Source organism: Anomalospiza imberbis, chromosome 16, assembly GCF_031753505.1.
Source record: "Anomalospiza imberbis isolate Cuckoo-Finch-1a 21T00152 chromosome 16, ASM3175350v1, whole genome shotgun sequence".
Taxonomy (NCBI): Eukaryota; Metazoa; Chordata; class Aves; order Passeriformes; family Viduidae; genus Anomalospiza; species Anomalospiza imberbis.
This window is the reverse complement of record NC_089696.1, coordinates 10,185,074-10,209,216: the sequence shown is the minus strand read 5'-3', so window position 1 is coordinate 10,209,216 and position 24,143 is coordinate 10,185,074. Positions and strand designations below refer to the sequence as shown.

At 42.9% G+C, this 24,143-nt stretch overlaps 1 protein-coding gene and 2 long non-coding RNA genes across 6 annotated transcripts; 2 read left to right on the top strand and 1 right to left on the bottom strand.

Annotated features, from left to right (window-relative positions):
• The first annotated feature begins 337 nt into the window (after window positions 1–337).
• Window positions 338–10,352, top strand: TMEM130 (transmembrane protein 130). Of its 2 annotated transcripts, none has more exons than XM_068206997.1 (8): window positions 338–419; window positions 2,880–3,170; window positions 4,606–4,774; window positions 5,172–5,341; window positions 5,988–6,072; window positions 7,717–7,919; window positions 8,910–9,022; window positions 9,771–10,352. In XM_068206997.1, exons 1-8 carry the CDS (start codon window positions 353–355, stop codon window positions 9,945–9,947), a joined length of 1,275 nt encoding a protein of 424 aa, XP_068063098.1. In that variant the 5' UTR covers window positions 338–352; the 3' UTR covers window positions 9,948–10,352. The 2 variants fall into 2 exon arrangements, with proteins under 2 accessions (XP_068063098.1, XP_068063097.1); XM_068206996.1 differs by lacking the exon at window positions 338–419 and adding an exon at window positions 1,726–1,798.
• Window positions 1,006–14,607, bottom strand: LOC137483698 (uncharacterized). Of its 3 annotated transcripts, none has more exons than XR_011004601.1 (4): window positions 13,931–14,607; window positions 7,244–8,024; window positions 4,458–4,837; window positions 1,006–1,209 (listed from the first exon to the last, which is right to left on the bottom strand). It is a non-coding gene; the product is annotated as an uncharacterized lncRNA (long non-coding RNA). The 3 variants fall into 3 exon arrangements; XR_011004600.1 differs by lacking the exon at window positions 1,006–1,209 and adding an exon at window positions 2,658–3,534; XR_011004599.1 differs by lacking the exon at window positions 1,006–1,209 and having other exon boundaries at window positions 2,658–4,837; window positions 13,931–14,606.
• A 1,136-nt stretch (window positions 14,608–15,743) lies between these two features.
• LOC137483696 (uncharacterized) lies at window positions 15,744–19,099 on the top strand. Its single transcript, XR_011004598.1, has 2 exons — window positions 15,744–16,451; window positions 17,756–19,099. It is a non-coding gene; the product is annotated as an uncharacterized lncRNA (long non-coding RNA).
• Window positions 19,100–24,143: the final 5,044 nt, after the last annotated feature.

Genomic DNA, 24,143 nt, shown 5'->3' with positions numbered 1-24,143 from the left:
CCCCGCGCTACCGCACGGGAATACTTTATGTGCGCCTGCCGCAACCAAAGCGCAGCACAAACCCCTTCCCAAACGCTCCGGGATGTCTTCACGCCCGGAGCAGATGCGAGGCATTTGTGGGTTTTATTGACTATTTGCTTAAACCGCCGGTGGCTTTGCGTCCCGGTCGCGCTGGCAGCACGATCCCGCAGGAACTGCCCCCGGGAGAGGCGGGCTGGGCGCTGCCGCGGGGGAGCGTCCCGGGGGCGCGGACACAGGAGCCGCAGTGCCGCGGGGGTAGTGCGGCCCAGCGCGCCCAGGCCCGCTCCCGGTTCGAGAGCCGGCCCCGGTGCCGGCCCCCGCGGCCCCCAGCATGCGGCGGCTGCTCTGCGCGCTGCTGCTGCTGCTGCAGCTCGGCCGCGGTCGCTGCCCGGCCGCAGGTAAGGGGCCGCCGGTCTGCGCTGGCATCGCCGCTGCGGAGCGGGCGAGGGGTGCGGGGTGCTGGGGGAGACGGCTCAGACCTCAGGAGTGAGCTGCATCACGGGTGGGGGTGGTTCCCTGTCCGAGCCTGATAGATGTGACAAGGGATGGAACCAGCTCTGGGCGCTCTCCCCCCACCCCAGATTTTATTCTCCAGCTCTGCGAAGGGGGGCATCCCGGGAAGCCGGGGTTCTGCTTTGCACTGCTAACCCAAAAGCTGCATTTCTGCTTCCCCCGCTGACCCTGTGCCGCGGGTCACAAGGCACCTGGGCAGCTGCTGTCCCTCGCTGTGGGACTCACAGAGCTCCATTCTGCAGAGAGAGGTCCGAAAGGCAGGAGAAATCCCTGAACTGGATGGAGCATTTTGATGTGCCAGTCACTCCCTGGGTGACCTTGGGTTAGCCACTGAACGTCCAGCTGCTGCAGCTGTTGGCCGGTGTGGCCCTGATTTGTAAAGCACTGTGATAACCTCCAAGGAGGAGTGCTAGATAAGCGTGAGGTAGTCGGCTATTTTTTTTTCCAGAATTCTGCTGAAACCAAGGAAACATAGCATGAATCTTCTAGAGACATGAACCGTCCCTCTGCCAGGTTTCATGAAATCTCAAGCATTTCTCTTTTAACTGAGAAAACTGAACTCAGGGCCATTTCTTGTGCTGTGAAATGGGAACAGTGGAGTTCTTTCTCAGGTAGTAGTGTTACAGTTCATTTCTTGCAGTTCTTCTGCCTCCAGAATTGTTCAACACCTGTGATCTCTAAAATAAAATGCAGGCACAAATGCCATCTCTTTCATCCCATCCCAAGCTGATGGGTGCAGAAAAGCCAGCGCAGAAGTTAGCTAGCCCCAGTTCTCCCTTCATATTAGAGGTCATGGATGAGTGAGAAATGCAGTTTCTAAAGGTCAGAGATTCAGGTCCCTGGTAGCAGTCTGGTGCTGCTGAAAGAGAAGATAATGAAAGGCATCAGCCTTAGAACCCTCCAGCTCTGCTGCTCTGCCCAGCACTGCTGATGAGAGAAGTGACAGGCAGAACTCTGATATAGGGAAGGGAACATGCTCCATGTTAGAGGCAAGCAACCAGATCCTGCTCCCAACTCTGTCCCAGTTCACAGCTATTTTGCATTTCCTTTTGTTTCGGGGCTTGGGGGTTGATTTTGTTGTTCAACACATGCACATTCTTTAATGCTTCTGCACTGCTATTAAAAAAAAAAAAAAAAGTATTCTTTCCACAAAGCTCAACACTGTCTATTGCAGTAGTTGCAAGATCTGAAGTAATTTGAGTAAACATGGCAGAGAAGATAATGGTGAGTCATTCAGAGCAGCAGAGCTGGTTCAGTATCACAGGTCCTGCACTTCTCATTATTTGATGTCTCATAGAATCATAGCATGGTTTGGGTTGGAAGAGACCTTTAAAGGTCATCAAGTTCAACCCCCTGCTACAAGCAGAGACATCTGCAGCTAGATCAGGTAGCTCAGAGCCCAGTCCAATCTGACCTTGAACATTTATACCGGGTAACCCATGCCAGTGTTTCACCACCCTCATTGTGAAATATCACCTCCCTCAACCTGCTGGCTGATTTTTCTGCAGCCTTGTATCTTTCTTGGGTGCACATCGTTGGCTCAAGTCCACATTTTCATCCACCAGTACCCCCAAGTCCTTCTCTATCCCTTCATCCCCCAGCCTGTACTGAATACCAGGGGTTACCCCAAGGCAGATGCAGCACCTTGCACTCAACCTTGTTCAACCCCACGAGGTTCCCATGGGCCCACTTTTTCAGCTTATCCAGGTCCCTCTGGACAGCAACTGATCTGCCACTACAGCACGGTACATCTTTTATTTGCCTTGGGACTTTTGGTCCTTCCCTGAAAAAGGAAATTTAAGGTGGACCATAGCACAGAAAATGCTTTTACTGAGTTTTTTTATGTTTACTTATGAGGAAAGTTAGAGAAACTTTTCAACAGAGCTGGCAAAGGAATCGAGGGAATGAAATCTCACCTGAGTTTGAAAGTTTACATTTTTAGGACAGAGATTAGAGCTGAGCCTCTTCCAGTGGCTGGAAGTCTAGTGATCATGTTAGATCATTAGTGACAATGAACCTATAGCCAGCACCCAGCTCTGGGTGTAAAACCTCATCAACACTTTTGTGATGTTCTAGACTGAAGCTGTCTTCTACTATGAATATTTTTAGGACCCAGTCTCACATGTTGTTTACTGCTATTTATTTGAAACCAAATACATATGGAACAGTTTCTGTTCCAGATATTTAAACAGTAAAAAATTATGGTGGTAAATTCTTTGCTGGGATGAGTGTCATTGTGAGTTATATAACTAGAGCTGACTAACTAAAATATATAAATAAATAAATGAAATTTAAAATGCCATGAAAGAAGGTTTGGTTTACTCATTTTCTTCTGCTTTCCACAGAGTTGTATAGTCTGGAAATAACCAACAATGGTCCCATCACAACGGGAGCTCAAGCTACTGTTCAGGCCAGGCTAAGAATGAAGAATGAAAATGTCACATCAAACTGTTATCACTTTAACTGGGTTTATGCTCCTCTGATTCTGATAGAGAAATCAGAGCAGCGGTTTCATTCCATAATTAATGTGACTGGTGAATTCCCTGGCACTTTCCCCGTGTCTGTCTGGGTGACTCACAAAAACTGTTGGTTGTGTCGGCCGATTGCAAGAAATATCACGGTGCTTCAGATTACAGGTAAGATGGGTAAAATGGCTTTACAACCTGTAGCTCTCCAGGAACTCAGTATATATGCCCTTGCAGCATCAGGAAGAAATCCCATGTAAATATGGCTTCTGACAACAGAGTTTGATTTGTAGCCCTGTGGCTGAAGGTGGGTTTGGGTGGCATGGTGCAATCAGTACCATTACAGCCACACTCTAGTCTCTCTATAGCCAGGAAGAAAATGTGATGCTGCCTGTGTTTTCCTGCCTCTGTCACTTAGAGAAACTGAACTAGAAACCAGATGCTTCAGCAGCTGCAGTTCACATATCAGCATGGGTCAGTGATGTCCAAACTCCTAGAACAATGCTTCTTCTGCTGCCTTCCAGCATTTCTAGACCTAAAGTTAGGATGACCATCAGCAGTGCTAATCTACTGCTTTTCCCTGTTGCATGACACAGCAAATCTTAGGCCATCCGCACAGCAGAGTTTTACATTTTCTTTTAAAGCTCTGTCCAAGTGTACTGAAATTGTATCTGAAATCATGGCTGCATTTCTAAATGTTGTTAAGTGCAACTTCAGTTTTCTGGGAATATTCATAACCATAAATATGATTTTTTATTTACAAATTAACCACTGGTGTGTTATGGTTAACTAAACCTCTGATACAGGGATTAACAGCCCCATTCCAACAGTAATGGCAATCATTTTTTGTGCATCACCAAAAAACCTGTTAACCAGATTTAATGAATTGTTAACAGGATAAGAATCTGTTACTGGTAATCAATAGCCTATTAATTTTATAACAATCTGATAAGTGTCTCATCATAATACCTCTTTATTTGTAGGTTAGAGAGGAGTTTTTTAGATCAGTCCTTGCCACTCGTTGTCCAACAATGAACCTCTCATAGACAAAAGCATTCCTCCCTTTTTGCATTCACAATATATAGCACTGTTATTCATGGCAGTCAAATCTTAATTTCTGTAGAAATAGCTAAAACTAAGGGGGAAAGATGCTACATTTAAAAAACCCACAAAACAAACAAAAACCACCATCCAACACATGATGAGTATGTGTCCTGGCCTGACTCTGAATATAGATGCTGGATATTAATACCAGTTATTTTTAAATAAATAGTAAAAGTTTATATTGAGCTCAATCAGTCAATGATTATTTCTCTTAGTTCTACTGGATGTTTTATCATGACCCATTGCATAACCCTCAATATTTTCATTTCACTGCCTCATTCACATGCATGACAACACTGAGTAATAGATGTAAAATACACTTAACCACTTGGACTGGGACACAGCAAGACTTACCCAGTACACCAGAGTGAGTGTTTTGATACACACACAGAGCATGCTGTGGAAGCATGCTGTCATCCTTCTGTCATATATGCTGTCATACATGCTGTCATTCTTCCGTCACATGTGTTGTCATTCTTCTTTCCCCTTTTTTATTCTGCAGAATTTATCACAGGGAACCTCACCATAGCCCAGATAGAAGACAGCAGAGTTACCACACATGGTTCTAGTTCCTCCATGGACACAGTGACCCGGATTTCTTTCTCTCTTCATGACCCAAGTCATTACTTCAAGTCAGCATCATTTGTCTATAACTGGGATTTTGGAGATGGGTAAGTGTGGTTACTTTGTTTGCTTTAATGAGTATTTAAGATGACTCTGATTCAGATGTTCATCTAGAGAAAAATCCTAATAAAATCAGTTAGCTAATAGTCTGCCTGCTATAAATGTTATTTTCATCAATTTTGTGAATTCTTTTAGCATTCTCTTTAGTTTATTTAATTAAAAATGTAGAGATTCACTCTAGATCTTGTAGTAATTGTCATCCTATAGGTAATACCACAGACATGAATCCTCGTTTATATGGACATAAAGTAGAATTTGAATTACAGCCACTGGAACATTGTCTGTAAAGAAAATATATTAGAGCTTGTCCCTTTTTAAACCAGAAATACGCAAGCACTTGGTAAAAGGCAATTTTGATTCTAAATCTTTTCCTGTTGCACTCAGAGTTTACCAGATTACCAAGCAGCCTTTTGTCTACTGCAACTGCTCCTCCATGGGGAACCGCACGGTGCATCTGAAGGTCATAGCTGAATGGGAGCAAACTGGAAGCATCATACACGAAAGAGAAATTCTGCAGAAAACTGGTGATTTTACCACAGCTCTGGAGCTCTTGGGTAATTATGAAACTTTTTGCAGCCTCAGTGCAGGACGAGCAGTATATGTACAGATACAATCTAGCTATGACATGGTAACACAACTTCAACATTGTTTCACGTGCAAGGACTGGTCAACATAATTCAGAGAAGTGTTTCCACTGCAGAATTGACTGCATGCACTTCTAGGGCAGAAAAATTGGTGGAAACAGATAAAAGCTTTAGTTTCTTTTTAATCTACAGATTATTTTACTGTCTTTTGTAAAAGTCTTACATACAATTCAAACAACAAAGTATTTATGGTAACTTATGCTGGATTTGTTTCTTTACTTTACACCAGCTATCCCTAAACAATAAATCAGTTAAATCAAGCATTAGGAAAGTCTCATTGATTTGATCAGCTTTGGGAGTAAATAAACACAGAATTAAAAATGTAAAGAATTAATAAAGTTGATTATAGATATAAAAAGGAATCAGACAAAAAGTCAGGAAACTTACAACCTCTCTAGTGGTAGGTTTCCTTTTAGGGTGTGAGACAAATAGTTTTCTTTGTGTGACTGATGAAGCTCCAATCTGCAAGTCTGTGGAAACAAACCTTTACTGGGAAACCAGTGAGATTCAAGTTTACATGTGGAGTGTGACATGCTGGCTTTTCATTTCTTCTCAGATGCTGTTAAAAGTATTGACATAGTGGGCTCCAGAGAGACTCACGTAATGGAAAACTTGAATTTATTTCTTCATATCAATGGCACGTAAGTAGCAAACACAACTTCTTTCCCCTCAAAATTGTTTCTTTAAGTGTTTTTCCTCAGTGTTTCCTAAATATAGTCAGTTGAACCCCAGAGAACAATTATTAAAAAAAAAAAAACAAGACCACCTCCTTCCCCCCCAAAAATACTGTTGAATATTGCATTTTCCTGACTTGAAATGCCATGAGCTATAAGAGCCTGAAAGACCCTGCATCTTTACAGAAAAGTAAAATCATCCTATGTAAAGCAAATGCTCTTTTTTAAATCTTTGTAAAGGTAATGTTAAAAGATGAGTAGCCAGAGAAATGGTGGGGGGAAATACATCTGAAAACTTCTTTCTGAACTTTTCTCCTTCACCAATTTCCCTGTTATTAAATTGAAATTTATTCCAAGTCCTGTTGCATAGCAGCAAAGCTTGGCTGGCATAGGGGATCAATAGGTTTGGGGAGTGATTCTGGCAAAGTTCAGATTGCCACAAGATGAATAAGACATAGGAGCCCCGTGCAGCAAGGATCATAGAAAAATAGGAAGGTTGTGAGCACCTCAATCCTAGTACAAGCTCTCTCAAGTTGCAGCATTAGAGCACATTGGAGTTTTGGAGTCAGCAGCACCCAGAGTCATTTACCAAAGGCATAAACAGTCCCAACACACAAAGCAGCACAGTTTGCATTCAGAAAGTGAAAGGCATATCGTCAGGAATGGGAACTGGAGATGGCATCCCAGTAAAGATGAACAGCCAAAAACTATGACAGGCAAACCTGAGATCACTAAGAGCAGGCTTGGTGACCTCCTAGTCACAGGACTGGGGCTGATGCAAGAGGAGTTTAGGATAGAGATGCGGTGACAAAGAGATGGGTTATCAAAAACAAAGCTAGAAAATGAGCTAAACACATAAACATGATGCTTTCTTTAGCAAAGAATGTTGTAAAAAGACAAGAAACAAAGTACTAATAAAACAGGGTAAAGAAAAGATTTGTCTGTTTTCAGAATCAAAGTCTATAGTGCATAAGGTGAGCTCAAGACGAATCAGTTGAAACAGGGAGCTGAACAGGTAAATAAAAGGCTTCAATTAGATATGAGAAGCAACATGGCCATGAAGTGCACTAAATTGCTTGATAGCAAATAACCCTTTTGTTAAAGTAAGGGAATGCTGTGATCCTTGAAATTTACTTACGTTTTCCAGCTATTAGTCCTTTCTTCAGAGCTCATCTTATATTCTTTCCAGTTTCATGGGCCGGGTGTTTTAATTAAAACAGTCTTGGGTGTGCTTCAGTGTTACAGACAGTGATCTCTGTGTGAGATGGACAAAGAAAAAACTAACTTCCCTTGGAAGTGCAAGAAAAAAGATTCCTTTTATCTTTATTGAAGAAGGACTATGGAGTTTTCTACCAACAGTGGCCCACTGATGACCCTTGCAGGTATTTAGCTCTCAGCTGAAAGACCTGCCTTTATAAAAGCATCACAAAGAACTTTTTCATTTGGCATATGCTATAAACCAAACGGTACATTTGATTATTTCTTTAATTGTATTTAAATTAACTTCATTAGTTTCAAAATGATTGTGCTATTTTAACCAAGCTCTTTGCTGAATTTTTTTGCAGAGTATTCACCTTTTTTTATTTTGCCTTTTTGCTCTTGTCGTTTCAGCCCACCACTGGCATTATGCTGGCTTATAAAATCCGAGTGCATTCCTCTTGAAGGTGACAAATGCCATCTGGTGGAGATCAGTGGCTCCTGCTACAACCTCAGCCACACCTTCAGGGACGCGGGACAGTATTGCCTCAGTGTCCGGGTGGAGAACGGCGTGACAATGCTGCAGACGTACCACGGGATCAAAGTGCGGCCAGCAGGTGAGGGGCGGGGAGTCTGAGCAGCACGGAGAGTCCCAAACAGGTTAGGGACAAGCGTGGATTAACCAGCCTGCAGATGAGGTTTCAGGAATGTGGTGTAGATCCCTAAAACGAAAGGGAAAAAAAAAAGGGAAATGAGAATGTATAATGTGCCTGCTGTAATTGCTCTGAGCTTCTTGTGTTCTGCTGAACCTTCAGTCCCAAGAGTGTCTTGAAGCTACTAAGTACACTGGGAAGGCTGTATTACTTAAATATTTTTCCATTTAAGTAGTCCAGCTTTTGTAGTTAGAGAGGATAACTAGGAAAATGTATGTGTCTGTAACACTACCTTAATTAAATAGTCTCAATTCTTTGTGCTCAGTTTAATTATGAAATTTTGAGGGTAGATTTTCTAGGCTTCCATTTCATTACAAGTCTCTGTCCCTCCTGCCAGTGACCCCAGCTGGCTCCCCCATGCGTGGTCACACATGCTCGTCCTGGGTCCCTAAACCACCTGGAAGAGTTGTTCGGTGGCCGAGTGAAGAGGATAGGGCACAGCCAGGCTGTGACACAGAGTGGTCACACCGTGAGCCAGCTGTGTACAGACAGGGCAGCTCACTCCAGAAGGCACTGGTGTGCATCTAGGGCTGAATCCTCTGTGCTGGAGGCTCTTGGCTCCTGTGGAGGTGAGAATCCTTCCCATCCTCTTGGGGTCCCACAAATACCCTGGGGAGTCAGGGGCTAACATAGGTAACTGGGTGGAAGTTTTTAGGTTCTTCAATGCAAAAGAGGGCATATAGGGAAAGATCCTTACAAACTCCTCTCCCACTCCTGAGATTTCAGAAAAACCTGGAGTGATCAGGGCTGAAAAGTTTATTCCTTCTTACACACATTCCTTATTTTTTCTAAATTGCTCCTAGAATTTCTTCATTGTTTCCTTCACACTCACACTGCTGCCTATTCTGGAGTATTGTGTCACTTCAGAAATGTGTCCTTGTGCTTTTTTCCTAGGAATACACCCAGCTTTCTTTGTACTGCTCTGCACTGCTCTGGTTTCAGTGATGCTGGTACTGGTGCTGTACACGACTTTTCGAAGTCACACACAACAAAAAGACCTCGTGGAGGTATTCAGTTACTCTTACTTTGAGCTGGGATAGTAATTAGGTAGCTTTCAGCCATGAAAAGTATCTGATATGAAAGGTTCTTTAATCCCCAGACAAACAGAGAGGGAGGGAGAATTTCCCTGGTAATTGTGATCTATTCCACAAAAAAAATCCAAGCAGTGTAGGCAAATGAAGAAACAGCCATGCTTCTGGCTTGGTGCAGAGAACTCTAAATTGCCAGAATAATAATGGATAGTGTTTTAATATTCCCAAGCAGATGCTTCCATTGAAATATCCATTCCAAAGGATCTGCCTCAGAGTAGTTACATGAAAGAAAGCAAGCAGACAGTGCAAGAGGATAGAGGATAATAAAAAATGAGGGGTATGTTACCTAAAGCAGCCCTAAATTGTTACCTACCCCTTGTATGTGGCCTTCATCTCCCCAGCTCCCTGCCATCTCTAATATATTTTTACTTGCTACAAAAGGTGTTTGCAATAAGCATGAGTTCTTAAATCAAAAGTAGCTTTCATGGTGCTTTGGAAAGTACCTAATACCCTTTACACTGTGCCACAATATAAATTATATACCTCTAGAGACACTGTCTATAAGCCATGTGCACAGCAGGTATAAATCAGAAGTCTATTTGAAGTTAGTGACTGAGTGAAAATGGTTGAGGACCAAGTGCCATTTGTAGCCCAATGTGTTCTTGCTGGACTTGAGCCAGTGGGAACTGGACTAAGAACTATCTTTTTGATGTTCCTTTCCCAGGTGGCTGACTTTGACTTTTCTCCACTGTCTGATGAACGCCGGTCTAATCATTCCAAGTCAGGCTGTGGCCCAGTATGTTGCAGATCATGTTTTCTTCAATCATCAAAAGAAGCTGCCTGGGAGAGTCATGAACTTCTACATTCACTTTACAAGCCAGTCAAAATGTACACACTGTGAAGAACACAATTGCACTTTGGTTGCACTGACTGTCTAACTTTCTCACTTAGGCTAAGTCAAAAGCCTGGTGCTGCATGAATGGTTTGGTTTTGCCAATGCAGTGAGGTTCACCACTTTAAGTCCAGCACTTGAGTACTTCATTTTCTGAACTTAAAAAGAACAACAAACACAGTAAAAGTAGCTTTGTATTTTTAACTTATACGGGTGTGTACATTTACAGCTGTAAATGCAACATTTTATTATTATGAAAGATTGTTTTATGTGCAGGTTTGCTAAATTCACTACCTCTTGTAATTTCTCTGTTCCTTCTGTTCTCTGTTTCAAAGAAGAAAATGCTTAAGACAAACATACCTCCTTTCCTATGTACAACAACATTACTGGAAATGGAAGTCACCCAAAATACTGTTGAACGTGTATTTCTTCTATCAAGGAACTGATGTGTCCAGGTCGAAAACAGAGGAGGGGTTTCCAATGAACGACACAACCTAATTATGTTGTTCTTTTTCCTGTCTTAAAAGACCCCTTCTCTCAGACTGCAGTGGTAGTGACATACTCACCTGTTAGCAGTATTTTGTTTCTGCAGAAACCTCCACATGTCCACAACTTTCTAAAATACAATACCACTCTAATCTGTATAAGAAGCTTTTTTTTTAGGCTATTCATGCTTCTTTTAGACCTCATATTGCTCCCCATTTAGCCATCAAAGGTCCTCTTCCAAAAAATGCAACAACCAGTAGCTCAAAGCTGTTCAGCAAAACATATTTAATTGAAATTCCTGATCAATGTTCAAGGTTGTATAAACTCCATACCTGTTGCAGACCATCATCTTCTATTAGCTTCCTGCTCAGCCAGGCTTTGCCTACTGGCATTTCAGAGTACCCTGGAGGCTTTTAAACAGAAGTGCCTTTGTGTCCACTTCATTTTTTAAATGTGACACACCCTCCCCACCTCTGTTCAAAGCACATGGGTATTGTGGGCTTAAGATTTTTCAGAGTATCTCAAATGATTGGAAGATAATAGTCTGAATGTGAGGGGATTTACCATGAGGTTTTTGGGGTACTCTTCTCACACGTTCAACATCCATGCTTCCTCAGAGGAGCCCAGAGCTTCAGTTCTTCTGTGAAAGAAACTACATGACCCTTAATTAACTTGATACATTTAAAATAGAATAGGATCATATAAGATAACAAATCCTATAAACCCAAGTTTTTGTCAAAAGCTCCCTTCCAAAGCAGAACTTCTTTCAGCTTTTCTTCCTGAGAAATGGTATTTCTAAGCAAGCTTGTTGATTGAGAGTGGTGTCCTTTGTATTCTTTCTCAGTGCTCTGGTATCAAACTCTTATCTTCAGCCATATTCAGTTACTGCTAAGAATGTGTCTCTCTTTTGCAAAGAAGCTACTGTGCCTGTGAGCTTCAGATTGTTTATTCCTGAGATCCCAGCCCTCTGAGCCACTGCCAAAGGCAGTGACTTGTTCTGGTATGTCAGTGTAGTTTGTAAATGGCTACATATTCCTTGGGCAGTGGAAAGAAGAGATTTCTGATATGCAAAATGCAGCTCAGAGTGACAGAGTCCCTAGACAGACTGCACAGGGGTTTCTGCAGCCAGAATTTAGTTTGGGCTTCTTTTATTACATTTGTGAAAGATATGTGGCCCCTGCTATTGTAATACACTTAAAGACAAACCATTGACATGTTAATGGATGTGTAAAAAGCCCTTTCTTCCCCATATTGTACTGCTAGCAAAGACAATATCTGTGAGAGAGGACTCAGTTATAGATACATGAAACTGGCATTCTTTGGGTTTGAAATGGGTCATTTGAAAGGAACAAGACATGCTTGGCCCCCATTTGAATTAATACCCAGGTGATCCAAAGAGTGTCATGGGGACTTAGGCCATGAATTTTGCTGCTTTGGGTTTTTGCATTTGTGTTCTCCTCCATATATCCAAGCCAAGATACAAATGATCATGCCAAACCTGGCAAAGTAGGCATCAACCCCCATCAAAAAAGTGGGACATGGAGTTGGAGATACAAAAGACAGGCCTAAGAAAATCTCAGATTTCCTATTGAGAAAACCAGAGCAAATGTCCTTCAGAATAATATTGGCTTTTACTCTCTGCCTAGAGTGAAGAAAGGATGGCAAATGAATCAAATTATTCAGGAGGATAGAAAAGATAAAGTACTGCAAAGAAGAAAGTCAACACTATCAAATACTGGAAGACACTTCTTCAAGAGCAGAAAAGAATAGAGGTTAGAAAGAAAGGTATCTCTGGAAAAAATAAGCAGTGGAGAAAGTGCACTTAAAAGGGTATGTCAAGAAGAAAATTAACCAAGAAAATTTAAACAGCCTTAGCAAATTGAAATATAAGTATGAGAAATAGTCACACGAATATGTTCTTGAATCTAATATGAAACTGCTTCCTGCACAAAAGATTGATCTGTGGGTTTGATAAATGCATCTGAAATTGAAGACAAAAGGTAATTGAGCAGTTCAGGATATAGCAATGAGATTAGTGGGACGTAGCAAGGATCAGTAGGAGGATTCATTTTGATAACCTTAGAAATCAATGACCTGAAAAAGGAATGTTCAGCACAAGGATCAAACTCACTGACTCAAAACAAGAGTCCAGTGAGTGCATAGCCAAAGAGCCATTAAATTCAGGTGATAAGCAAGAGTGTGGGCAGATAAAAAATGCATGCAATGAGAACTTTTCACAAGGAAATGCATTTGAGCACAGAAAGGTTCTGGAAATGCACAGTAGAAAAATACACAGCAAAGCAAAAGAACTTCTGTTACTCTGTAATTTGTCATATAAACAATGGTGTTGGTTTGTGCAGTAATTGTGAGGACAAATCAGCCTTTTATCTTAAAAGCAGAGCATAAGGCTCCGTGGCTGAATGGGTCAAGGCTGAATTTTGTCTTTCCTCTCTGAAAAGGAGATTACACAGCCCAAGTTGTGAGCACAGTTTGAGGACACGAGGCCTCTATAGCACTTGCTGGGTGCTGTAGAAACAGAAGTTTTCTCAGCAAAAGGAAGGTGAAGAACTTTATATTTAAATGCTCAGCTTTATTATTAGATAATCAGCCAACACTTCACCTTGATTTTTGTGCCAGTTTCCGTGGAAACTGAAATGCCATCCTGCAGCTGTCACAAAATTGCTCAGATCCTGCAGATCTCAGCTATGACAGCAGACTGTGCACTACAAATGTGGATTTTTAAATTGCAGCCACGAAAATGGGGAACACAGAAGTTTCAGAAACTTCTTTCAGAGCTGGGTATACTCATCACCAGCATGTGTAATTCCTACAGCAGTGTGCACAAAGAGAGCAGTCACAGCAGATCAAGGAGTCATGAAATCATAGAATGGTCTGAGTTGGAAGGGACCTTAAAGACCATTTTGTTCCACACCCCTGCCATGGTTGCAGTAGACTAGGTTGCTGCAAGTCCCATCCAACTTGGCCTTGAGCATTTCCAGGGATGGGGCATCCACAACTCTGGGCCTGTGTCAGGGCCTCAACCCTCTCACAGTAAACAATTCTTTTCTGGTGTCTAAATTAAACCTCCTCTCTGTCAGTTTGAGGCCATTCTGCCTTGTCCTGTCACTACACGTTCTTGTAAAAAGTACTCTCTCCACCTTTCTTGTCATCTCCCTTCAGGTAGGGGAATCAGGTCACTCCAAAGCCTTCCCTTTTCCAGGCTGAACAATCGCAGTTCCTCACAGCTGAGTTGCTCCATTCCTCTGCTCACCATGGTGGTCTCCTCTGGACTCATCAAACAGCTCCAAGTCCTTCCTGTGCTGCCCCAGAGCTGGGGGCAGCTGTGCAGGTGGGGTCTCACCTGAGGGGTGCAGAATCCCCTGCCTCTATCTGGTGTTTTATAAAATACTGCAGTTGTACAACTGGCACAACTACAGGAGCAAATCATACTAGAGCACTAGGGAAAGACTAGCCCAGACAAATAATTTTCTAATGCATTTACTCACAGCAGTCTTGGGAGGCAGAGAAGTGATATTATCACTGTTCAAAGGAGGCAGAAGGGAGCCATACAGTGATATGGAGCTTGCTCGAGCACAGGCAGCTGCAAATACCTGCATAAAATTCGAGATTTAAAAGATTATGACCATCTACCAAATCCTTGTCGTTCCCTTGTAAATGATAGCACTTTTCTAATTTTTAATTGATGGTTTTAATTAATTTAAATTAATTGGTTTTATTTAATCATAACTAGTGTATTAATTATAACCAATGTGCTAAATCACTTTTAGCCAAAATTTAGCATGAGCAGGTATTGGGGGAATACAGCTTGGGAAAATTACAGAAACTTAAAGTTTTGCTAAGCTAACTTTGATATGCTTCAATGAGCAAGGCCTGGGAGAGAGCGATGTATTGCTGAAACTGGATTGTGAAGTGAAGAATTTATGGACTACAAAGATGTTTTTCAGGAACCAGAAGGTAAAGAAGAAGAGAACAAGGACTCAGTATATTTGTGTTGGAAAATCCCTGCTGGAGGAAAAAAGATACTAAAAAGACTAAAAATATGAATTAGCAGGAACAGTGAGAAATCCATAAGCAAGAGAGGACAGAATACTAATTAAAGAACTAAATGTGTGATTTGGAATCAGCGAACATTAATCTCTTAGTTTGCTAAAAATAAACAAACAGGTGAAGAAGTTTTGTTATCAGCATCTTGTGAGGAGGCCAGAAAATATTGTCGGCCACACAGGTGTTGTAGATGTCGGCGAACCCAATGGGAAGAATGCTGATGTCTGACTTATTTCAGAAGGCTGAATGAATTCTTTATTATAATTATGCTATGATACATTAATATACTATATAAAAGAGGACACTAAAAACTACATACTCTCTAACCATCATATCTAACTACTCACCTCACAACTCATGACCCTGTTCTCCAGAGCCCAGACACAGGTGGATCTCATTGGCCATCAGGCCCAAACAATCCACCGTGATCCAACCAGGCATTCGCCCTAGGTAAACAATTCTCCAAACACATTCCACAAGAGAAAAACAAGGAGCAGAAATAGAAATTGTTTTCTCTTTCACTTCTCTCTGTGCACCTTTATAAAAATCCTGAGAGAGAGAAATGTGCTCGCCACACACAGGCACACCTCTTTTGCGCAAGAACAGAGAAACACCTCCCTCGCCAGCACTACAAGGCGGTGTCAGAGGGTTTGTGTCCCCCGGAGGGTTTAAAAAGGCGCTGTTAGAGTTTATTTCTCCGGCGGGCAGGGGCTCTGCTGCGGCCCGCGGGGTGAGGGCGGCTCGGGGCCCAGGCCGGGCCCCGCGGCGCATGCGCCGGCCGGCAGGGGGCGCCCGCCGCGCGGGGATCGCCCGCGGCCGCCTGAGGCTCAGGGCTGAGGCGCGGCCGTGGCGCTGCGGCGGCTGAGGGCGATGAGGGCTGAGGCGGCTGAGGCGGCTGAGGGCGATGAGGGCTGAGGCGGCTGAGGGCGATGAGGGCTGAGACGGCTGAGGGCGATGAGGGCTGAGGCGGCTGAGGGCGATGAGGGCTGAGGCGCTGAGGCGGCTGAGGGCGATGAGGGCTGAGGCGCGGCCATGGCGCTGCGGCGGCTGAGGGCGATGAGGGCTGAGACGGCTGAGGGCGATGAGGGCTGAGGCGCTGCGGCTCGTTCGCTGTCCCGAAAAACAGCGGCGAGGGCGCGGTGGTGCCCCGTGCCGCCCTGAGACCACACTCGGGGTCATTACCGCCCTGAAGGTCGGGGTCATCACTGTGCCGAAATGCTGTCCTGTCCAGCGCAAGGCTTGTGTCCCTCACTGGGAGGTGATGGATGGATGGATGGATGGATGGATGGATGGATGGATGGATGGATGGATGGATGGATGGACTGAGCGTACTATACGCTCCTCAGAGAGAATTTCTTCTGCTTTGTTCAGTGCACTTGGATGCCCCATCCCACCATCCTTTAGTGGGACACACTGCAGGATTAGGAACTGGAGGGACAAGGTCCATCCTGTGAGCAGCAGCAGCTTCACTCTCCATTGAGGAGAGTAGCTGTGAATTCCAGAACCACTGATGTTGGAAACAAGATCATCAAGTCCAACGGTTCCCCCAGCACCTCCAAGGCCACCAATGAACCACATCCCCAAGTGCCACGTTCACACATGGTTTAAAGCCCTCCAGGGATGGGGACTCCACTGCCTTCCTGGGCAGCCTGTTCCAGTGCTTGACAACCTTTTGGTGAAGAAATTTTTCCTAATATCCAATTAAAACCTTTTTTGGTTCAATTCGAGGCCATTTCCTCTTGTCCCATCATTTTTCATTTGGAGAAGTAGTGATGTTAGTGGAGTTTCAATCTACAAAGTCTTAAATTAAGGAAAACAATGAAAGCAGCCCACAGAATAAAACACAGCTGAGTGTAAACATTTATGGAAATCACCTGAAGGTGCTCATGACTTCAGTGGAAGGTCTCAGAAACAGGGAAGCAGAAGGAGCAACAAACAGGCACGTTCTGGTTTAATAACTCTGTAAGATTGGCCCTTTCTGGTTATAGAAACTAGGACTTTGTCATTTAAGAAATCTTTTCAGGCAGAATTAAGATACAAAATGAGAATAGACCACAGCAATAAATGTTCTCTTATCTGATCAAAAGCATGCACTTAATAGCAAAAAACCAAGTATTATCCCATAGGTTTTTAATGTCTTTTCAGCCGCCTGCCCTTAATCTATTCTTCTTTCATTATATGCAAAGTACTTACAATATTTTGAATAAAATTAAAAAGGAAAAAATAATCTAAAAATCTAACTGCACTTGCTAATTAAATAGCAATACCCTTACTTCCATTCAGGCAATCTCGATAAATCACAGTCTTCCCATACTAATTAACTTCAAGTTTAATGGATTTCTCTCACCACCGCAAGCTATGTAACAAAACACAACATGCTCAACTTTACAAAAACAAGTCAATATTGACACTGGTCACTTGATTCTGCTTCAGCAGAGCACTCAAAACACGTGTGTAAGAGCAAACACAGGAGGAACAGCTCCCTGTGGTGCTGGAAAGTGCCCTTTGGACAGGTGAGCAGCAGAAGAGCCAGTGCTCAGGACCTCATTGAACAAGTGCAGTGAGCTTCTGCACCTGCAGACCTCATGTCTGATGCAAAAACGCACTTTTTAGCCACTATCAGTTTTTTTCCACCCTCACTGAGTTCACTTGCAATGAATCCAGAGTATTTTCATGGGTCACAGGGGACTGGTTTATGACAGACAGCATGGCCTGTTCTCTGCCATCCCAGGCAAGTGCTCCATGCAGGAGCACTGCAACCACAAACGTGGATTGAGCTGCACTTCTGAACTGAACCCCATCAACACAGAACAGCTCCTGGGAGGCTCTCTATTTGCATGTTAGACTGTTTTTATTGTATTTAGTCAGACTGTTAAAGTAAGGTATTTCTGTTACTAAATTATCTGTTCATTGAGGAGTTCATAAATATTACCAGAAAGTAAGTTTGAGTTAAAACATTGTGAAAACATGACAGCAGTCACCCAAGACAGTATCAGAAAATGAATGCCAGCCCCTGATCCTGGGGAAGAGAGATGGGTCAGTAGAGTCTCCCTGAGCCACCAGGGAAACACTTGGAGGGAAACAGCTTGAGTTTTGAATCTGAAATTGCTCCAGGCAGCTTTACTTGTGGAATTTTGAGTTCTTTGAGTGATTTTTTCCCCTTTACTGGCAGTAGGATACCAATGCTCTACCCTGTCAAACAACTGTAAGATTCCACTTACAGATAAAATTATTCATACTCGGTAAATGAGTATTTCATATCACAGGTCCACCTCCACAGCAGAAGTGAGGCATCCATTTTCCATAGATACCTCAGATAGGACCTGCATTCTGAACAATCCCCAAGACCAATCCAGACCACACAGTTTAGATGGGGAGGGGGGAAACTTCCACAGCAAGTTGATTTGCAAATGGCCATTATTTTATTCAGGTACTGTTATATTTTCTTTTCTGATCTTTCCTTCTCTTTGGCTTGTTAATAAGTAGTGGGGAAAACCTGCTTGCAGACAGGAAGACACCATATAATTAAAGGTAAAGCATTCTATTTAATTCTGTAGGAAAAACATCAATTTTCCTAATACAGTGTGTGAAATGTGAAAAATCAGGTAAGCAGTGCATACATTTTTTATTAACATGAGGACCCTGAACTATTACTAATGAAGTACAGAAAGAAAAGACAGGACTCAGTAGGAAAATACCATCCATTAAATGTCTCCCTGGGGATCAAATGACACTTACAATTGAAACACATTAACTACCTCCTACATTTCAATTGGTTACCAGCAGGATGCCTATTTGTAGAGATTTGTGCTGCCTGTACTCTGTTAGTGTTAGATGCCACATTAATATTTCCTGACCTATGCAGTAGATATTGCCCCTTTTTTTCCACAGACCAGAAGCCTGGTTTTACCTTTTAAAACTGTTGATCCTGTTAAAGAATGAACACAAGAGCAACTCTGTGAGTGTGCAGGGGTCTGCTGAAGCCAATAGACCTGCTGAACATGTTCTGAATGTTTTCTTATACACGTTACCCTTTACAACAAGACTTCCCAGGTTCTTTTTGTAAAAGCATACCTGCCTTTTACTAAATGCCTATCACCAAAGATCAAAAGGCTTTTGAAATATTTCCCCTAAGAAAAGCGAAAAATAAGAATTTCAAAATTCATTCATTTCAAAACTGATTAATCAAAAGCAGCTCTTTGATCAGTAAAGGAAGTCCTCGGTTCCAAAACAATGAGCACTTCAACAGGGAGGGATTGCACCTCTCTGGGTGTGTTGTCCTTGAGCCATGTGTTGGGCTCTCATGGGTGTCACCACCAGGACACGAAGGCACATCAACTTTTCATTATTGTACCACCTGAAAACTCAACACCTCCTTCCCATGCCTCTGTATCTGTTGCCTCCATTTAGCTTCACAGTATGTGGTAATGTTTGCATTAGAGCTCCCTGTGGTTTTATTTACCTATACATATGTGTATGTGTGTATAGATACACATATCCAGGCATATACATGTATTCCTGCAGTATCTACTGCCATTCAAATGAGAAATATGCAGTGATTTCTTCCTGCAGTGGATTTTATGTGACTCCTATAAAAAATAAAATAAAAACTGTAGTCACAAATAGAAGAGATTAAGCAGCAATGTTAGAGCCTGAGAGGAGAGATTGCAGATCCCACCTCTGCAGATGTTTGCAGCTGCTGACAGTCCTGTGATTTAAGGACCTGTTCTCCCATGTCACTGCAGGACAGGCAAACATCTGCCACATACAACCATCCAGAGATTCTACCTTTAGAGCCTGTTTTTGACCAAATGGAGCCTGTTCAATACTTGCCATGCCCATTGCAGAGGTGGTCACAGTTGGGTAACAGGTGAACTGAAAGTGTCCTCTAGAGTACAGAACTCTTCAGGACAGAAAGGGCAATGAGGACACTCAACAGCCACACTAAAGCATCAGGAATTCACCCCTTGCATGCTGCTCATTAGGAGTTGCTACAAGATGATGAATTGCCACTGACTTTGGGAAGGGTCACAGAGACAATGGGAAGGCAGCGGATATAAGTTAACATATATGTTATTGTTAGTAACAGCCAGCATTCTGCTGGTTTTCACACCACAGACAGAACACAGATGTGCACATTATGTAAAAGTGAAATAATTCCTGGGGACTTACTGTCATGTAAGGTGAAACAACTCCCAAAGCAAGCTTTTAAATTAAAAAAAAAAAAAAGAAGAAGAAGAAGAAAGAAGAAGAAGAAGAAGAAGAAAGAAGAAAGAAAGAAAATGCTGCAGTATAAGGACATTTAAAAGAGACCTTCTGTCCAGAAAGAGATGTAAGAAGGCATTGCATCCTTCAGGGAAATGTCAAAGTGAAGCTAAAAGCGTTATAAGTATGAGGCAATTCTACAACTTTGGAATTTTCTGGGTAACATCTGTGCTTCTGTAAAACATTCATACTCTTGAGAGTCAATGCAGAAGACAACAATAATCAAGGCCTGTGTACAACATAACAGGGACTTTTCAGAAAATGTGGGTGGGTGCCATCGTTCACTGGCAGTGACACAGCAACCTAATCGCCCTCTGGAAGTGACAAAACCGATGCACAGTGAGAGGGGTGTGAAGTCACAGCTCATCTGCTCCTCTCATTTTTCAGGTAGATGCTCCTCTGTGTGAGGTGCTGCTGGCACCTGCCCCTGCACTGGATCTGCCACACTGAGCAGCCCACGGGAGCATTCCCTAAGGCACATCAGCAGTGCCCTGGGAGCAGCTCACACCCGCCGCACCGCCACTTTGTGCTGCCTCTGCTGATGTTGCCTGACCAGAGGTGTCCATGCTTGGGCAAAGCCCTTCTGCCAGCAAAGAGGAAGGGGCAGCAGCCTCTGGAACAGCAGCACTGAGGAACACCTGTATCTGTAGCATCTTCTGTCTGCTCAGCTGAACCTGCTGAGGCCCATCTGTCCAGGGCCTCGCTGTACCTTCTGAGTGAAGTCAGCTGCTTCACACAGAGGAATTCAGGGCGTTAGCTGATGTGTTCTCAGTTCACACCCTGGTCTACTCGCTACTAATTGTTTACAGGAGCTTTGAGTCAACTTTTATGGTTTCTCCCTTCTCTTGCTAGAACCGCAAATCTACAATCAGTAATTCAGGCAATAGTGGATAAAATGAACATACAGATGCTCCCCTGCAAACCCCAGATGACTAGCCACCTGCTTATTACAGTAACACATTCCAGTGTTTGAGCCAGCAGAGATACTTGAAAGAAAATAGAGCTGAGCAGGCCTGTTAGACTTGGTCAATAAATGTAACAGCAGGTTTGTCATTTTACAGAGCTGCATCTCCTGTTATGTCCCAGACTCTTTGGGAGACTTGAAATACCAAATCCCAGGTAATATATGAAGGTCTGACTCCCCTGTGGTCAGCTCTGTTTTACATCACCTAAAAGGCCTAAAAAATATTCAATCCCAAATGTTCAGCTCTTAGATGATCACAGAGGGTAATTCAGGCTGGAGGGCAGCCCAGGAAATCTCCATGTGCAACCTGCTGCTCAAAGCACTGCCAGCCTGAGGTCAGACCAGGTGGCTCAGAGCTTTGTCCAGTTGGGTCCTGAAAGCTTCCAAGAATGGAAACTTCACAGCCCTTCTAGCAGCCTGCTCTACTGCTTGAGCGTCATCCTGGGGAAAACAGTTTTCCTTACACTCAGTGTGAATCTCTCTTGTACAGTTTTATGCCTGCTGTCTCTGATCCTTCCACCAATTTCAGTGAAGAGTCTGGCTCTGCCTTTTGGAGCCTTTACTGTTACAGGGCTTTTTCTTCCCACACAAAGAGTTTGTATTGCTCCTTATTGAATTTCATATGGCTCCTGCTGAACTTTCAGCCTGTCATGGTCCCTCTGAATGGCTGGTCTGCCCTCAAGCTACAGACAGATAGCACCTGGAAATTGGTGTCACCTGAAAACTTGACAAAAGCATGCTCCATCCCCTCGTCCAGGTGACTGGTAATGGTCACAAACAGGACAGGTCCCAGGACAGATGCCAGAGTACCACACTTGGTATATGCCTATGAGTGTGCCTGGGATCAACGAGCTAAGTTATCCGGTTCTTTGAGTTCTCTGTCCATCTGTTGAGCTCTCTGTCCATCCAGAATGTAATGTCCCACACTACACAGACTGTCTAGGAGACTGAGGAAAGCCTTGCTGAAATCAAGGTAAATGACAGGCAGGCTCCTCACCCACCCACAAATGCTGCTGGTTCATCACTGAAGGCAATCAGGTCAGGCAGGCCTGCTTCCTCAATCTGTGCTGACTGCTCCTGACCACCTTCTCCTCCTTGTGTCCACAAATGTGTCCCAAGAAGAGCAGTTATGTGATGCAGACAGTGGAAAATACACATACCACTGAAAATTCCCATTCAACACCAACCATGGTTTGACTGGTGCCAGAGAGAGCCCTCTCCTAGCTGAGCAGGACCTACCAGCTAATACAGCTCAGCCATAATGTGTGGTGGAACGCTTCCATCAGAGAATCAGACTTGGAAATAGTTCACAATTAACATGAAAACTTAGTATACTGTTTCAGGCAATGAGTGCCTTTAATCAACTACTTCAAGAAGAGACATATAAAATCATTTTTTGGAAAACTTCTTTCTACCCTAGAAATTGCTGTTTCTTATACAACATCCCAAATTTTGATGTATACTGCGGCTGTTTCATAGTGCTGTATAATTTTTAAAACAGATGGGGCTTGTTTAGTTCCAAAGCTCTTGAGTGTGATGGTTTTAAATACAAATCTGGAAAATTTCCACCTAATTTGTGCTGCAAATTTTGCCTGATTTCACAGCAGGTGGATATGTTTCCCTAACTCATGTACCCTCTGAACACAGCCTGTACCTGCATATGCACATTGATCTTCAAGACAGATACAGAACCATAGAATGCAAATGTTTTCTCAGTGTACATGGGGGACAACATTACTACTTTCATGAGATTTTACTTGAGTTTCTAAGGCAGACATGGCATTAAGAATTCACATTCACTCCTTCATCTATGCAGTACAGAGCACACTTGTGAAACTGTTGTAGAATTTTCTGAGAATTTACTTTCTTATTTTAAACAAGACAATTTTTTTACATTTCTTTAAGATTATAACCAAGTGCCTTTGTACCATCTGTCAACTTACTCACATGGAGCCATAAAAGCACTCTAAGATAATCTAACATACTTTTTATATGCTGGTGAGTGCCACAATTTAAAACATTTCTAATTCAGATATGACATGGCTACTAATCAGTGCTCAGTATCAGAGGACAAATAAGTATTTTCTCTTTCCAATGATATACAATACTGCAACATTTCAAAAAATACAACATACAAGTTACCAACCCAGCACTGAATCTTACAAGTCATGAAGTTTTGGAGCATGACTGCATTGTTCAGATGTGGGAAAGCCTGCAGAGCCAAAGCCACAGCAGTTTAAATGTGATATATTTTTTAGCCTAGAAATGCTGGGGATAAATGTGGCTATATATTTTTTAAAATTGCTTCCTTTCTCTTGAAAGGGAAGAAAGTTTGTTAAGTTTTATTGTGGCGCAGAGAGAATCACATCAGCTCTGAGAGGAAATAACACTGCAATCAGAGAGCCTTCAAGAGTGCATCAAGGATCCAGGAAGGTGCACTGAAACAGCTCCTCCTTCCCTCCGTGGATTCAAGGAGGATGAGCTCTGGTGCTCTGGAAGAGTCAGAGACACCATGAGGGGAGGGAGGAAAACAAGGGTCCTCACATTCCAGCACCTTGAATTCAGTTTGCCTGAGATCCCTCAAAACATTCTGAGAGCTGAAGTACTGATAGCTGCTGTTCACATTATCCTCCTCTCTCTAATACCTGAATACAGCATTTAATGTCACAGCCTGAAAGATGAATGTCACATAGACAATCTGACAAGAAAACAAAATAAAAAAGGGTCTTTATTTTAGTGGATCGAGAGGAAAGTGCACACAATAAAGCATTTTTATCTTTTATCACAAAATTGTGTCAATAGTGCATGGACATTTTCAGAAGCCCAGAGAGCAGGTTAGGCCATGGGCAATCCTGAAAGCCAACAAAGCAGGAGGGGTCCTGCCAGGAACAACCCTACCTCTGGTTTGGAAAGTTGTTCTCCTACTTTCCTGCTTATCAAGATGGTTTTTATGAAATAAATAACCCAGAAGTGCAGAATTTCACTTATTTTGAATGCACCTTTGCAGTTCTTCATCCTTTTCAGACTTTTATAACAAGTTATTAAAAAATGTTTGTCAGAGTACCATGCTAGCTGTACAATCTCAGGTATTTGGAGGCACTGCAGATCTGTCAGTGACTCATGGCAAGCAGCAAAGATGCTCTTAGAATACAAAGCTCTAGAGACATACAAGATATATGTGGATCATGTGATAAGGGGCATGCTCCACCTGCCTCTGACAACCCCATAAGCACTGCAGATGAACTCTCTCAGTCTCTGTTCCAATATTCTGAAGAACACAGATTTTTTGGCAATACCACAAATAATACAGACCTCTAAGCAAGAATATGAATTTCCAGTTTTGTGTACACTCTGTGCAAGGTCTCCATTAACAGCACCTCAGGTGCCACTCTCTTGTCCCTGGAAAACTCAGCTATGCTCCTACC

Excerpts from the sequence above, each read along its gene's own strand:
- TMEM130 (XM_068206997.1), top strand. The coding sequence starts at position 353 with ATGCGGCGGCTGCTCTGCGCGCTGCTGCTGCTGCTGCAGCTCGGCCGC. Across the intron at positions 5,342-5,987 it reads CACAGCTCTGGAGCTCTTGG|ATGCTGTTAAAAGTATTGAC; the intron begins GTAATTATGAAA and ends ATTTCTTCTCAG. Across the intron at positions 9,023-9,770 it reads AACAAAAAGACCTCGTGGAG|GTGGCTGACTTTGACTTTTC; the intron begins GTATTCAGTTAC and ends TTCCTTTCCCAG.